This window comes from Salvelinus alpinus, chromosome 32 (assembly GCF_045679555.1).
Source record: "Salvelinus alpinus chromosome 32, SLU_Salpinus.1, whole genome shotgun sequence".
NCBI lineage: Eukaryota > Metazoa > Chordata > Actinopteri > Salmoniformes > Salmonidae > Salvelinus > Salvelinus alpinus.
Genome location: NC_092117.1, coordinates 26,546,471 through 26,563,464, shown reverse-complemented (window position 1 = coordinate 26,563,464; position 16,994 = coordinate 26,546,471). Strand labels below are relative to the sequence as shown.

The following is a 16,994-nucleotide window of genomic DNA, read 5'->3' as shown; positions in this document are numbered from 1 at the left end:
AAAATCTAAACATACAGCCCAGCATTAGTAGAACAAGTTACATGAATAACTCTAAATTAAGCATATAGGTGTATCTATTTCTTTGTTAAGCGCTCAACCCAGAATAGCCGCATTTATATTTTTTTACTTTGTTCAATTGTATTCTTTATACTATAAAATAACATCAAATAATGCCACGGAATTATAAGCAAATCTTGTCTGCTAAATAAATTTGTGTTTGGCATAGCCACATCAGGACAACTCAGAGTCTGCTATTCTTTTCTTCTGAAATAGGCTACATTTTCTTCATATCATGTTTCTTTAGACCTGTCCAAACTAAATAATGGATTTATTGATAAGTGTAGGCTATATTACATGGATTCCATAGACTTTTTAAAATGGCTTGTAGGCTGTGTGTGGAAGCCAGGAGATGCTAAATGTGTTTGTGTTAATTAACGGTCGATTACTGTGAGGCCGACTGTCACATTCTGACCATAGTTCTTGTGTGTTTTCCTTGCTTTAGTGTTGGTCAGGACGTGAGCTGGGTGGGCATTCTATGTTGTGTGTCTAATTTTCCTGTTTCTGTGTTTGGCCTAATATGGTTCCCAATCAGAGGCAGGTGTTAGTCGTTTGTCTCTGATTGGGAGCCATATTAAGGTAGCCTGTTTTGTGTTGGGTTTTGTGGGTGGTTGTGTTCTGTCTTTGTGTTCATTGCACCAGATAGGACTGTATCGGTTTTGCCACATTTGTTATTTTGTAATTTTGTAAGTGTTCACGTTTATTCGTCTTTATTAAAACATGATGGACACTAACTACGCTGCGTCTTGGTCCGATCCCTGCTACACCTCCTCTTCAGATGAAGAGAAGGAAGGCTGCCGTTACACCAACAGATATTTGCTTGACAATCACCAGCTGACAGCCCTATCTGTGCCCTGATATCAAATCAAACCTTACTATCAAATCAATATAAGGTAAACCATACAGTACATTAGCCACTATATAAAGTCATCATGACCATAGAGCCCCACTCTCACCCTAGGCTGTAAATCCAGCTGTCTTCCCAAAGGAAAGAGACTTCACAGACAACTGCTAATGGTGTGTGTGTGTAAGCGCACATGTGTGTGTGCGTGCATGTGCATGCTTTCATGCACACAAGTACACATGTGTGTGGGTTTGTGTGTCTGGGCACATACTGTACATGTCCGTGAGTAGTTACATTCCCAAATAGCAACTCCAAAAATAACGTCTCTTAGGTTGTGTCTCCGTTAGGTCGTGTCTCCGTTAGGTCGTGTCTCCGTTAGGTCGTGTCTCCGTTAGGTCGTGTCTCCGTTAGGTCGTGTCTCGAATGGCATCCTATTCACTATATAGTGCACTACTTTTGAACAGAGCTCATAGTAGACAAGAACGATTTTGCACACAACCATTGACTTAATTTAATCTGATGTACTCTATTTCTCCAATACAAATACAGCCGAAGTAGGAAGTTTACATACACTTTGGTTGGAATCATTAAAACTTGTTTTTCAACTACTCCACAAATTTCTTGTCAACAAACTATAGTTTTGGCAAGTCGGTTAGGACATCTACTTTGTGCATGAAAACAAGGAATTTTTCCAACAATTGTTTACAGACAGATTATTTCACTGTATCACAATTCCAGTAAGTCAGAAGTTTACATACACTAAGTTGACTGTGCCTTTAAACAGCTTAGAAAATTCCAGAAAATTATGTCATGGCTTTAGAAGCTTCTGATAGCCTAATTGACATCATTTGAGTCAATTGGAGGTGTACCTGTGGATGTATTTCAAGGCCTACCTTCAAACTCAGTGCTTCTTTGCTTGACATCATGGGAAAATCATAAGAAATCAGCCAAGACCTCAGAAAAAAATTGTAGACCTCCACAAGTCTGATTCATCCTTGGGAGCAATTTTCAAACACCTGAAGGTACCACATTCATCTGTACAAACAATAGTACGCAAGTATTCACACCATGGGACCACGCAGCCATCATACCACTCAGGAAGGAGACACGTTCTGTCACCTAGAGATTAACGTACTTTAGCGCGAAAAGTGCCAATCAATCCCAGAACAGCAGCAAAGGACCTTGTGAAGATGCTGGAGGAAACAGGTACAAAAGTATCTATATCCACAGTAAAACGAGTCTTATATCGACATTACATGAAAGGCCGCTCAGCAAGGAAGAAGCCACTGCCCCAAAACCGCCATAAAAAAAGCCAGACTACAGTTTGCAACTGCACATGGGGACAAAGATCGTACTTTTTGGAGAAATGTCCTCTGGTCTGATGAAACAAAAATAGAACTGTTTAGCCATAATGACCATCGTTATGTTTGGAGGAAAATGGGTCTTCCAAATGGACAATGACCCCAAGCATTCTTTCAAAGTTGTGGCAAAATGGCTTAAGGACAACAAAGTCAAGGTATTGGAGTGGCCATCACAAAGCCCTGACCTCAATACCATAGAAAATTTGTGGGCAGAACTGAAAAAGTGTGTGCGAGCATGGGGGCCTACAAACCTGACTCAGTTACACCAGCTCTGTCAGGAGGAATGGGCCAAAATTCACCCAATTTATTGTGGGAAGCTTGTGGAAGGCTCCCCAAAACGTTTGATCCAAGTTAAACAATTTCAAGGCAATGCTACCAAATACTAATTTGGGTGTATGTAAACTTCTGACCCACAGGAATGTGATGAAAGAAATAAAAGCTGAAATAAATCATTCTCTCTACTATTATTCTGACATTTCACATTCTTAAAATAAAGTGGTGATCCTAACTGACCTAAGACAGGGCATTTTTACTAGGATTAAATGTCAGAAATTGTGAAAAACTGAGTTTAGATGTATTTGGCTAAGGTGTATGTAAACGTCCGACTTCAACTGTAGGTTAAAGGGGCAATCAGCAGTTCCTACATCCACTGTTGGACTTAACGACATAATAAATTAATGATATGTACCCATTGATTCTTGAAAAATATAACTTATAAATGTCTCATGAGCTTAGTTCAACTGTCATACTCCATCAGAACCCAAAAGAGAAGGTTGCTTTATGCCAATGTTTGTAAACAAAGTAAATAAAAACATATAGCCTCAAAACATTGCTCAAACTATCATTTTGATATCATGGATGGTCTGTACCCATATAGTTCTGTCTATGATTTGAGAGTGGTTTCATTTCTCCAGCCCCACCCCTCAGCTTTTTACCCAAACATGATCAGGGAGTTTCTATTGTTATTATCTCAATATTGGTGATTGCCGCTTTAAGTTATTAGAGTTGCCTACCACTGGAATGCAAGCAAGGAGATCAGGAGCAATACGGTCTCTTGTGCAATATTCAATACTGAGCAGGTTCACTAGCCTGGAATCCAGACCAGATTTGTGCCAATATTCCACTCCTTATGGAAAAACCACATGAATTTCACATGTAAGCACAAGTGAATTGTTCCAAAAACACGTTTTCATGTGATCACATTTGATCTTACAGTACGTGAAGTTAATGTGATAACATGTGACAGCATATAAAGCAATACGTGATAACATGAAACTACACATGTGAAAACACGTTTTTATCATAATTTCTCATGTGAAATCTCACGTGAAATCATTTATGTTGAACCAATGTGGAATAGACGTTGAATTGACATCTGTGCCCAGTGGGAGGTTACCCCAGTGTTGTAATACTCGAGACTAGTCAGTCTCGAGACCACATATTGAGTGTCTCAGTCTTGTCTGGGTGTCAGATACATTTTTACTCAGCCTTGACTCGGTCTCAGAAAATGAGGACTCGTAACTTCTTACCAGCCCAAACCAGTGGAGTAACAAATTAATAATTATCAGCTCCCATTGTCAGCGCATAAAACCACTTCTCCAGGCCAAATAGCCACACTCCTTTCATATCGCCTATTGAAAGCTGGGCTTTCCTACTTTACTTGTAACATTACTGTCCTTTACTTTCCTTGAAAAATATCCTCAAACTTTGTTGCGCTCGTCAGAATTTCCTTGAATTGCTGCTAGGGAAGAGTGGGGTAAGTTGTTTGAAAGTAGCACACTCACCCACTGGTTGACTCAACGTTGTTTCCACATCATTTCAACCTAAAAATGTCATGCGATGACGTTGAATTAATGTGAAAAACATATTGGATTTGCAAAAAGTCATCAACTTAAGGGAATTTCCTCTTTTTTAACCTAAATTCAATGACAGGGTGACATTTTTGGTTGTTTTCAAGTTGAATTCACATTAGTTGACCACTCAACCAAAGGTAAATCAATACTAGACATTGAACTGATGTCTGTGCCAAGTGGGTATTAATAAGGAGAGACCGGGGGAAGTTGTAATATATTTTGTCTTTGTATCTATTAGAGACGTGTTTGGGTTAGTGATCAGTTGTAGAGTGGCTCTCTATTCAACCTGTTGGGTTAGTGATCAGTTGTAGAGTGGCTCTCTATTCAACCTGTTGGGTTAGTGATCAGTTGTAGAGTGGCTCTCTAGTCAACATGTTTGGGTTAGTGATCAGTTGTAGAGTGGCTCTCTAGTCAACATGTTTGGTTAGTGATCAGTTGTAGAGTGGCTCTCTAGTCAACCTGTTTGGGTTAGTGATCAGTTGTAGAGTGGCTCTCTAGTCAACCTGTTTGGGTTAGTGATCAGTTGTAGAGTGGCTCTCTAGTCAACCTGTTTGGGTTAGTGATCAGTTGTAGAGCAGCTCTCTATTCAACCTGTTTGGGTTAGTGATCAGTTGTAGAGTGGCTCTCTAGTCAACATGTTTGGGTTAGTGATCAGTTGTAGAGCAGCTCTCTAGTCAACCTGTTGGGTTAGTGATCAGTTGTAGAGTGGCTCTCTAGTCAACATGTTTGGTTAGTGATCAGTAGTAGAGTGGCTCTCTAGTCAACCTGTTTGGGTTAGTGATCAGTTGTAGAGTGGCTCTCTAGTCAACATGTTTGGGTTAGTGATCAGTTGTAGAGTGGCTCTCTAGTCAACATGTTTGGGTTAGTGATCAGTTGTAGAGTGGCTCTCTATTCAACCTGTTGGGTTAGTGATCAGTAGTAGAGTGGCTCTCTAGTCAACATGTTTGGGTTAGTGATCAGTTGTAGAGTGGCTCTCTATTCAACCTGTTGGGTTAGTGATCAGTAGTAGAGTGGCTCTCTAGTCAACATGTTTGGGTTAGTGATCAGTTGTAGAGTGGCTCTCTAGTCAACCTGTTGGGTTAGTGATCAGTTGTAGAGTGGCTCTCTAGTCAACATGTTTGGTTAGTGATCAGTTGTAGAGTGGCTCTCTAGTCAACCTGTTTGGTTAGTGATCAGTTGTAGAGCAGCTCTCTATTCAACCTGTTGGGTTAGTGATCAGTAGTAGAGTGGCTCTCTAGTCAACATGTTTGGGTTAGTGATCAGTTGTAGAGTGGCTCTCTAGTCAACCTGTTGGGTTAGTGATCAGTTGTAGAGTGGCTCTCTAGTCAACATGTTTGGTTAGTGATCAGTTGTAGAGTGGCTCTCTAGTCAACATGTTTGGGTTAGTGATCAGTTGTAGAGTGGCTCTCTATTCAACCTGTTGGGTTAGTGATCAGTAGTAGAGTGGCTCTCTAGTCAACATGTTTGGGTTAGTGATCAGTTGTAGAGTGGCTCTCTAGTCAACCTGTTGGGTTAGTGATCAGTTGTAGAGTGGCTCTCTAGTCAACATGTTTGGTTAGTGATCAGTTGTAGAGTGGCTCTCTAGTCAACCTGTTTGGGTTAGTGATCAGTTGTAGAGTGGCTCTCTAGTCAACATGTTTGGTTAGTGATCAGTTGTAGAGTGGCTCTCTATTCAACATGTTTGGGTTAGTGATCAGTTGTAGAGCAGCTCTCTAGTCAACCTGTTGGGTTAGTGATCAGTTGTAGAGTTGCTCTCCATTGGCCCCTCAGCGTGCCTATTTTCACCATTCTGTATGTCTAAAGAATCTTCTGAAATATGAACACAAAAATACTGGACATTTTGAACTCTTTTTGTCAGTTAGTTACAATCATGGTCTTGAATGAGACTCCCATTTTTCTGGTCTTTTTCTGGGACCAAATAATCATGCCATTTCTTGTGAACACAGATACAGCATTTTTACCAACCCCTTGCAATGAGAGGTTGAGTGTTCGAATCTCATCACAGACAACTTCAGCATTTTAGCAACTTCTTACTACTTGTGAGCTACTTAGCATATTAGCAAACACTTACTTGGTGTTAGCTATTTTTTAAACTTTTTTTAAACTAGGTAAGTCAGTTAAGAACAAATTCTTATTTACAATGACGGCCTACACTGGCCAAACCCAGACGACGCTAGGCCAATTGCGCACCACCCTATGGGACTTCCAATCACAGCCGGTTGTGAAACTGCCTGGATTCAAACCAGGGTGTCTGTAGTGACACCTCTAGCACTGAGATGCAGTGCCTTAGACCGCTGCGCCACTCGGGTCATTGTCCTGTTGCATCACCCAACTTCTGTTGAGCTTCAATTGGCGGACAGATAGCCTTACATTCTCCTGCAAAATGTCTTGATAAATTTGGGAATACATTTTTCAGTCGATAATAGCAAGCTGTCCAGGCCCTGAGCAGCCCCAAACCATGATGCTCCCTCCACCATACTTTACAGTTGGGATGAGGTTTTGATGTTGGTGTGCTGTGCCTTTTTTTCTCCACACATAGTGTTGTGTGTTCCTTCCAAACAACTCAACTTTAGTTTAATCTGTCCACAGAATATTTAGCCAGAAGCGCTGTGGAACATGTAGGTGCTCTTTTCAGAACTTCAGACGTGCAGCAATGTTTGTTTTTGACAGTAATGGCTTCTTCCATGGTGTCCTCCCATGAACACCATTCTTGTTTAGTGTTTTACGTATCGTAGACTCGTCAACAGAGATGTTAGTATGTTCCAGAGATTTCTGTAAGTCTTTAGCTGACACTCTAGGATTCTTCTTAACCTCATTGAGCATTCTACGCTGTGCTCTTGCAGTCATCTTTGCAGGATGGCCACTCCTAGGGAGAGTAGCAACAGTGCTGAACTTTCTCCATTTATAGACAATTTGTCTTAACGTGGACTGATGAACATCAAGGCTTTTAGAGATACTTTTGTAACCCTTTCCAGATTTATGCAAGTCAACAATTAATCTTAATCTTATGTCTCCTGAGATCTATTTTGTTCGAGGCATGGTTCACATCAGGCAATGCTTCTTGTGAATAGCAAACTCAAATTTTATAGGGCAGGGCAGATCTAACCAAGATCTCCAAACTCGTCTCATTGATTAGACTCCATGTTAGCTGACTCCTGACTCCAATTAGCTTCTGGAAAAGTCATTAGCCTAGGGGTTCACATACTGTCACACCCTGATCGGTTTCACCTGTCCTTGTGATTGTCTCCACCCCCTCCAGGTGTGGCTTATTTTCCCTGGTGTATTTATCCCTGGGTTTCCTGTCTCTCTGTGCCAGTTTCTATTGTATGTTCAAGTCAACCAGCGTGGTTTTTCCCGTGCTCCTGCTTTTCTATTCTCTTCTACTAGTCCTCCCGGTTTTGACCTTTGCCTGTTTTCTGGACTCCATTCCCGTCTGACCATTCTGCCTGCCCTGACCTCGAGCCTGCCTGCCATTCTGTACTTCTGAACTGGTTTTGACCTTTTGCCTGTCCACGACCATTCTCTTGCCTTCCCCTTTTGGATTGTTAATAAACATATTGGACTCTAATCATCTGTCTCCTGTGTCTGCATCTGGGTCTCGCCTTGTGCCCTTACACATACTTTTTACAACCTACACTGTGAATACTTAAATTATGTATTCAATATTGAAAAATACAATAATACAATAATTTGTGTGTTATTAGTTTAAGCACACTGTGTTTGTCTATTGTTGTGACTAAGATGAATATCAGATCAAATTTGATGACTAATTTAGGCAGAAATCCAGGTAATTCCAAAGGGTTCACATACTTTTTCTTGCCACTGTAGATGTCCTAGCCTACCTCTTTCAGCCTACCTCTTTCAGGTAATAACATTCAATTCATTCAATTCAATTCAATCATATTTAGGTAATGAATGAAGGGTTATGCATAATAAGCTTCTAACTTATAGCCTCTGTCTCTTGTGCAATATGCACGACCTGTGCTCCGCTGGCCTCTCTGTAAAAAAGTATCCTTAGCTCTTGGAGTCCCATGCAGGAAAAGCTAGACTAGAATAGCTTGCTGGACATTATTTTGTTTAGCATTTCTTATACCAATAGACTGTTCAAGGAGGGAGGCAAGCTCTTGTTTGTTTAATGTTAAATACAGCAGCCAATAGAACTCACGGGTAGTGCGATGGCGGTAGGCCATTAATTCAGACCCATAACCATTCATGGCTTGCGAAGAAGAGAAAGCGTTCTGCATCTCATTCTAGTCTTATATTATTCAAGTATGCAATTAGAATGATGAAGATAAGGACAACCAAACTTATTTCATTTAACTGTTGAAAGCGAGGAAGGAATCAGCAACACTAGACAGAGAAAGAGGAGGTAGGCTAATAACATTAGGGGACATTTTATGAATTTTTTTAATCAAATTCGCTAGCCTATAATTGTAACTTTGTAAGCCGCATGTGCTGCACCAGAATCGCATGTTCTCTCCCTGCTTTATCATGGTTTGAACGGGATGCATAATTCCAGTCCATATAATACAGTATAAGCTCTGGATAAGAGCGTCTGCTAAATGACTTAAATGTAAATGTAAATGTACAGTATTGGATAACCACACAATAATTTGTGATTTTTTTGGGCATGGGCTCTTTAAATGTCTTTAATGTAGGACTCATAAAATGTATTTAATCAGGCTAAAGTTTCATCAGCCTTGAATCTTCGATAAAAGCTCTAGTAAAATCCAGACATAGGCCTATTTATAAGCTTTATAATGCTTTTGAATGACACTTCCGGTTTTGGCGGGAAATACCGGGACACCCGGGAGAAAAGTGATTTATTCTCGGGATGTAACATTTGTAAAATACCAGGAAAATATTCACCCTAATGCATCCTGCCCCTACATGCTGGAGACAGCCTAAACAGAGTCAGACAATTAAAAAATTATTATAAATATACACTACCATTCAAAAGTTTGGGGTCACATAGAAATGTCCTTGTTTTTGAAAGAAAAGCACATTTTTCTGTCCATTAAAATAACATCAAATTGATCAGAAATACAGTGTATATATTGTTAATGTTGTAAATTACTACTGTAGTTGGAAACTGATATTTTTTTAACGGAATATCGACATAGGATTACACAGAGGCCCATTATCAGCAACCATCACTCCTGTGTTCCAATGGCACGTTGTGTTAGCCAATCCAAGTTCATCATTTCAAAAGACTAATTGATTATTAGAAAACCCTTTTGCAATTATGTTAGCACAGCTGAAAACTGTGGTGCTGATTAAAGAAGCAATAAAACTGGCCTTCTTTAGACTAGTTGAGTATCTGGAGCATCAGCATTTGTGGGTTCGATTACAGGCTCAAAATGGCCAGAAACAAAGAACTTTCTTCTGAAACTCGTCAGTCTATTCTTGTTCTGAGAAATGAAGGCTATTCCATGGGAGAAATTTCCAAGAAACTGAAGATCTCGTACAACGCTGTGTACTACTCCCTTCACAGAACAGCGCAAACTGGCTCTAACCAGACTAGCAAGAGGAGTGGGAGGCCCCGGTGCACAACTGGGCAAGAAACAGACGCCTAACAAGTCCTCAACTGGCAGCTTCATTAAATAGTACCCACAAAACACCAGTCTAAAAGTCAACAGTGAAGAGGCCGACTCTGGGATGCTGGCATTCTAGGCAGAGTTTCTCTGTCCAGTGTCTGTGTTATTTTGCCCACTAATCAATTAGGTCTACCTGCCATAGTCTAGTAATAATTCTGCTCAATATAAACCAGTTATGCTAAACTTGTGCATGTTGAATTCTCTAAACTTTCTTGCTGTTAGAATAGGCTATGTTGGAATCAGATATTGCCCTATTAGGTCTGAAAAGTTAATGAGCACGTCTTTATATTGTCGATATACGAAATATCCATGGCGGTTATTTGTAGGCTACCAGAATACCCAATGTTGTGCACACACACACACCATCAAACATTTTGCAAAACAGCGCTCAACATACGATGGGATATATGCAAATACAAACAGATCGTAGCCTATATACTCAATTTAGTTAACGTTGGCAATAACATAATGGTAATATAATTCCATAATAGGGGAAAAAAATTACAGACAGAACGATCCGTCTCTAACCTCATTCCGCTGGAGCTGAAAAAAGTTGTTGAGATAGTTGGAGTTGAGGGACGAGCTCAGGTCTGCCGCAGGAGTCTTGCAGTAGTTCAGCTCCGGGTGGGAAGAGTTGGGTTCGGGTCTAAAGGCGTCAAAAGCGCTGGTCTGGTGAGTGTCTTGCAAAGAGAGATATACCCAATTCAGTAGCTGCGCAGGCTGGTACACGGAGGCACTGGTGTCTATGGCAGACATCAAGCTCATCTTTCAAATGGGTACACTCGCTCTTCCACCGCAGCTATGTTTTTGGATTGCTTTCAATTTTGAGAATCCTGCTCACTCTGTCGCTCACTCTCTTTCTAAACTTCAACAGATTCGCCGTTTTCTTTTCCCCACTGGGCCGTGGCAATCGTTTCTTGTTCCTCTTCCCGTAAGAACCCTATATCATCCTCGTGCTGGGAGTCTAGTCCCAGATTTTACGCGGTTACGCAAAAGTCATTGCTCTAACATGTCCGTATAAAACGTTTTCAGCCGCTACTCACCGCCCGTTATCTCCCTTTATTTGCAGTGGGGCAGCCACCCGGAGCCTCATTGGATATGCAACGCACACTGGGGTGCGTGACGCACGCCGGCGAATCAGGGTTTTAATTCACTAGGCTATACACTAAAGTGTTTTTTTATCTCTCGCTCTCTACGTTGATGACCTGATACCTATTGAATCTCTGAGGGTTTACTGTTGACTTTTGATATTGTGAAAATATATATATTTTTAAATGTATCAAAGCAATAAAGTTAGGTTTTTAATTCATGTTAATACTTATTTAGGAATACCTTTTCTTTCAGGTGATTTGTTGCCTGGTTCATTATTTCATATTTAACCAAGAACTTCATTGGTTTATAGGCCTACTGATGAATATCAATTGATGCAAATGAGTTGCTGAGATTTTGTATGTAGTCGAGGCCTTTTACACCCTTCTCGCTTTGCATGCACACCTGTCTATGCTTCAAACCTGTCTGTTATCTATTCAGTCCCGCAAAACGGGGGTGCAGTGCTACCACAAACTGGAAGTAGTGGAAAGGGGTTGTGGGGTACTTCTAAAAACTGGATTTAATAGTTTCTTGTGCATGGCTCAGTGATGTAAGGGATGCATTTTTCATAAGAATTGTCTACCGACTATGGATATACCTTCTAAATGACTATGGATATACCTTCCAACTGACTATAGATATACCTTCTAACTGACTATAGATATACCTTCTAACTGACTATGGATATACCTTCTAACTGACTATAGATATACCTTCTAACTGACTATAGATATACCTTCTAACTGACTATAGATATACCTTCTAACTGACTATAGATATACCTTCCAACTGACTATGGATATACCTTCTAACTGACTATAGATATACCTTCTAACTGACTATAGATATACCTTCTAACTGACTATGGATATACCTTCTAACTGACTATAGATATACCTTCCAACTGACTATAGATATACCTTCTAACTGACTATAGATATACCTTCCAACTGACTATAGATATACCTTCCAACTGACTATGGATATACCTTTTAACTGACTATAGATATACCTTCTAACTGACTATAGATATACCTTCTAACTGACTATAGATATACCTTCTAACTGACTATAGATATACCTTCCAACTGACTATAGATATACCTTCCAACTGACTATAGATATACCTTCCAACTGACTATGGATATACCTTCCAACTGACTATGGATATACCTTCTAACTGACTATAGATATACCTTCTAACTTACTATAGATATACCTTCTAACTGACTATAGATATACCTTCCAACTGACTATAGATATACCTTCTAACTGACTATAGATATACCTTCTAACTGACTATGGATATACCTTCCAACTGACTATGGATATACCTTCTAACTGACTATAGATATACCTTCTAACTTACTATAGATATACCTTCTAACTGACTATAGATATACCTTCCAACTGACTATAGATATACCTTCTAACTGACTATAGTTATACCTTCCAACTGACTATGGATATACCTTCTAACTGACTATAGATATACCTTCTAACTTACTATAGATATACCTTCTAACTGACTATAGATATACCTTCCAACTGACTATAGATATACCTTCTAACTGACTATAGATATACCTTCTAACTGACTATGGATATACCTTCCAACTGACTATGGATATACCTTCTAATTGACTATAGATATACCTTCTAACTTACTATAGATATACCTTCTAACTGACTATAGATATACCTTCCAACTGACTATAGATATACCTTCTAACTGACTATAGATATACCTTCTAACTGACTATAGATATACCTTCTAACTTACTATAGATATACCTTCTACCTGACTATAGATATACCTTCTAACTGACTATAGATATACCTTCTAACTGACTATGGATATACCTTCTAACTGACTATGGATATACCTTCCAACTGACTATGGATATACCTTCCAACTGACTATAGATATACCTTCCAACTTTAAACACATTCTGTGAAGCAGGTACAGTAATTTCATCAGGAATGATTCAGAACACATTCACTATGGAATGTGATTATACCTTGACTTATTAATTAATGAAATAATTTATAACAGGTCTAAGTTTGGCCAACACTCACAAACAACCATATAGATTATATGTACATGCCTGGATTACATGTGAGGTAAAAAAATAAGAGATTATTTAGAAACTGTGAAAGATAAACATTGGGTTTAATAGCTGATGCTTGGTGTTGTGTCACTCTGATCACACTCACCCCAATTAGGCCTAATCCTAGGGAAGAAGGGGTAAACAAATGATTGTGTTTATTCAGCTATAGTCGGGGTGAGATTCCCAGGCTTCTGCCAACATTGTGTGCCTGCCTTGGAACCATAAGCTTGAAGCCTACTAGTTGAGTGTTCTGAGCTAGAGTTCTACCCCAAGCACTTTTATACGCAATCAGGTTCTGAACAGGTATCCCACAGGATAGGGATACAGCTTTGTGTGGCTACATTTTTTTTGTTACTGGCTTTCAATTATCCTGTTTGATTGTTCATCTGTTCAAGGCCTAACAGGCTAGAGGAAATATCTGTGATAAAAAAAATCTGTTGACTAGTACAATTGGAAGAAATTATAGGCCTACTGATAGACCTACTGTGAGACAACAGTGGCACTAACGAGTTATATTAATAATAATAAATGATGATGAAGCTGCTGTAAGTGTTAACACAATATTACATAAGCAAATTTTATAAAATAATTTGTGATGAATAAATAGCCAAAATAGTTAAAGGAAAACCAATAAATTCACACTGCCTTAAAGAGCTTGTCTTACGTTATTGCACTAAAGTCCCAAAACCTCCCCCTGACAACAGTTACACATCCTCTCACTCCCTCTTGTGGCGTCACCGGGGATAAACTGCAGGTAGGCCTAACTCAATTTCCCCTATTGGCCCATATTCTTGAGCGGCAGAGGAGCTGTAAAGAAAAATACTGGAGGACCATAGCATAAGACAGGAAGACAAAACCATAGAATTAGCAATTAGAATGCTAGAATGGACATGAATCTTCTTATGATGGTATAAAGGTAAGTCATTTTGATCACAGAGTTGGTCAACTATGGTTTGCCAATGTTGTGATAAGATATTGTGTAAAATAATGAATTTGAAGAATTTATCTGCATTGTATGTTTGTCTAGCTAACCAGACAGTTTTAAAATTAACTGCCAATATGCCAACCTTCCATTCAAATATAGGAGTCAATCCACAGCCACACTGGCTGAAATTAGGTGATGAAAGAATTTAGACAAGTTGTAAATGCAATACGTAGCCTACTGATATTGTATGATATAATAGCATTCACAGCTTTCCAAGAAAACAAACATTTAGAGACTTATGGTCTGTTTAAATATCTTTTAGAGGTTATTTATACATACAATTGTTATAAAACCTGGATAAACTGTATTTATAATGAAGTATCACTATTTTAGGTTGACAATAATTCTATAACACAAGTTGTGATATATTACATACCTTACTTTTATTTTACTACATCAGTGAAATCCGGATTATGCCTCTACTATTAATTCCAATTAGACTGGTTTGGATTTCTCCCTGACCAATATGGCTGCCATTTTCCCACGATTCTGAAACTTTGAGGGTTTATGACATTTTTTAATTACTTTTTTTTAATATAACCTTTATTTAACTAGACAAATCATTGCCACTCTATGGACAAAAGTTGTTAGGCCTATCTCACATATCTTCCGTGTTTTTGTCACGCCCTGGCCTTAGTTATCTTTGTTTTCTTTATTATTTTAGTTAGGTCAGGGTGTGACATGGGGGATGTATGTGTTTTTTATTGTCTAGGGGTTTTTGTATGTTTATGGGTGCTGTGGCTTAGTTGGTTAAAGTGTCTAGTCTAGGTGTATGTATGTCTATGGTTGCCTAGATTGGTTCTCAGTTAGAGACAGCTGTCTATCATTGTCTCTGATTGGGAACCATATTTAGGCAGCCATATTCATTAGGTAGTTTGTGGGTGATTGTCTATGTCTATACGTTAGTTGCTTGTGTCTGCACTTTCGTTTGTTGTTTTGTATAGTTTGTCAGTGTTCTTGGTTTCGGCTTCGTTATAATCTCTAACTGAGAACTCTACTCAGCAAACTGGATGCAGTTTATCACAGTGCCATCCGTTTTGTTACTAAAGCACCTTATACGACCCACCACTGCGACCTGTATGCCCTAGTCGGCTGGCCCTCGCTACATGTTCGTCGTCAGACCCACTGGCTCCAGGTCATCTACAAGGCTATGCTAGGTAAAGTGCCGCCTTATCTCAGTTCACTGGTCACGATGGCTACACCCACCCGTAGCACGCGCTCCAGCAGGTGTATCTCACTGATCATCCCTAAAGCCAAAACCTAATTTGGACGCCTTTCCTTCCAGTTCTCTGCTGCCTGCGACTGGAACGAATTGCAAAAATCTCTGAAGTTGGAGACTTTTATTTCCCTCACCAACTTTAAACATCTGCTATCTGAGCAGCTAACCGATCGCTGCAGCTGTACATAGTCCATCGGTATATGGCCCACCCAATTTACCTACCTCACCCCCCATACTGCTTTTATTTATTTACTTTTCTGCTCTTTTGCACACCAGTATCTCTACTTGCACATGATCATCTGATGATTTATCACTCCAGTGTTAATCTGCTAAATTGTAATTATTCGATTTATTGCCTACCTCCTCATGCCTTTTGCACACATTGTATATAGATTCTCTTTTTTTCTACCATGTTGTTGACTTGTTTATTGTTTACTCCATGTGTAACTCTGTGTTGTCTGTTCACACTGCTATGCTTTATCTTGGCCAGGTCGCAGTTCCAAATGAGAACTTGTTCTCAACTAGCCTACCTGGTTAAATAAAGGTGAAATAAATAAATAAAAAATAATTAAAAGAAGATGTATTGTTATCACGCTGCGCCTTGGTCCTCCTCTCTTCAATGTTACGACGAACTTGACAGTTTTATTCTAATGGCTGAATCACAGAATAATCTTAATCTTTCTTAATTAATCTGTAGGTCTATTAAAGATGGGACATAAACCAATCATGGATTCAGAGAATAAATGTACAATTGAAGTCGGAAGTTTACATACGCTTAGGTTTGAGTCATTAAAACAAATTTTTCAACCACTCCACAAATTTCTTGTTAACAAACTATAGTTTTGGCAAGTCGGTTAGGACATCTACTTTGTGCATGACACAAGGAATTTTTCCAACAATTGTTTACAGACAGATTATTTCACTTATAATTCACTGTATCACAATTCCAGTAAGTCAGAAGTTTACATACACTAAGTTGACTGTGCCTTTAAACAGCTTGGAAAATTCCAGAAAATGATGTCATGGCTTTAGAAGCTTCTGATAGGCTAACTGACATCATTTGAGTCAATTGGAGGTGTACCTGTGGATGTATTTCAAGGCCTACCTTCAAACTCAGTGCCTCTTTGCTTGACATCATGGGAAAATCTAAAGAAATCAGCCAAGACCTTAGAAAACAAATTGTAGACTTCCAATCATCTGGTTCATCCCTGGGAGCAATTTCCAAACACCTGAAGGTACCACGTTCATCTGTACAAACAATAGTACGCAGGTATAAACACCATGGGACCACGCAGCCGTCATACCGCTCAGGAAGGAGATGCGTTCTGTCTCCTAGAGATGAATGTACTTTGGTGCGAAAGGTGCAAATCAATCCCAGAACAACAGCAAAGGACCTTGTGAAGATACTGGAGGAAACAGGTACAAAAGTATCTGTATCCACAGTAAAAAGAGTCCTATATCGAAATAACGTGAAAGGCCGCTCAGCAAGGAAGAAGCCACTGCTCCAAAACCACCATAAAAAAGCCAGACTATGGTTTGCAACTGCACATGGGTACAAAGATCGTACTTCTTGGAGAAATGTCCTCTAGTCTGATGAAACAAAAATAGAACTGTTTGGCCATAATGACCATCGTTATGTTTGGAGGAAAAAGGAGGAGGCTTGCAAGCCAAAGAACACCATCCCAACCGTGAAGCACGGGGGTGGCAGCATCATGTTGTGGGGGTGCTTTGCTGCAGGAGGGACTGGTGTACTTCACAAAATAGATGGTATCATGACGCAGGAAAATTATGTGGATATATTGAAGCAACATCTCAAGACATCAGTCAGGAAGTTAAATCTTGGTCGCAAATGGGTCTTCTAAATGGACAATGACCCCA

General features: G+C 39.5%; 1 protein-coding gene across 1 annotated transcript in view; it reads right to left on the bottom strand.

Annotated features, from left to right (window-relative positions):
* LOC139562560 (zinc finger CCHC domain-containing protein 24-like) overlaps nt 1–10,800 on the bottom strand; it is a 76,442-nt gene extending 65,642 nt beyond the window's left edge. Inside the window, exon 1 of the mRNA XM_071380329.1 lies at nt 10,241–10,800. Coding sequence (XP_071236430.1) covers nt 10,241–10,477 — 237 coding nt within the window. The 5' untranslated portion in view covers nt 10,478–10,800. The remainder of the gene's footprint in view (nt 1–10,240) is intronic.
* Nucleotides 10,801–16,994: the final 6,194 nt, after the last annotated feature.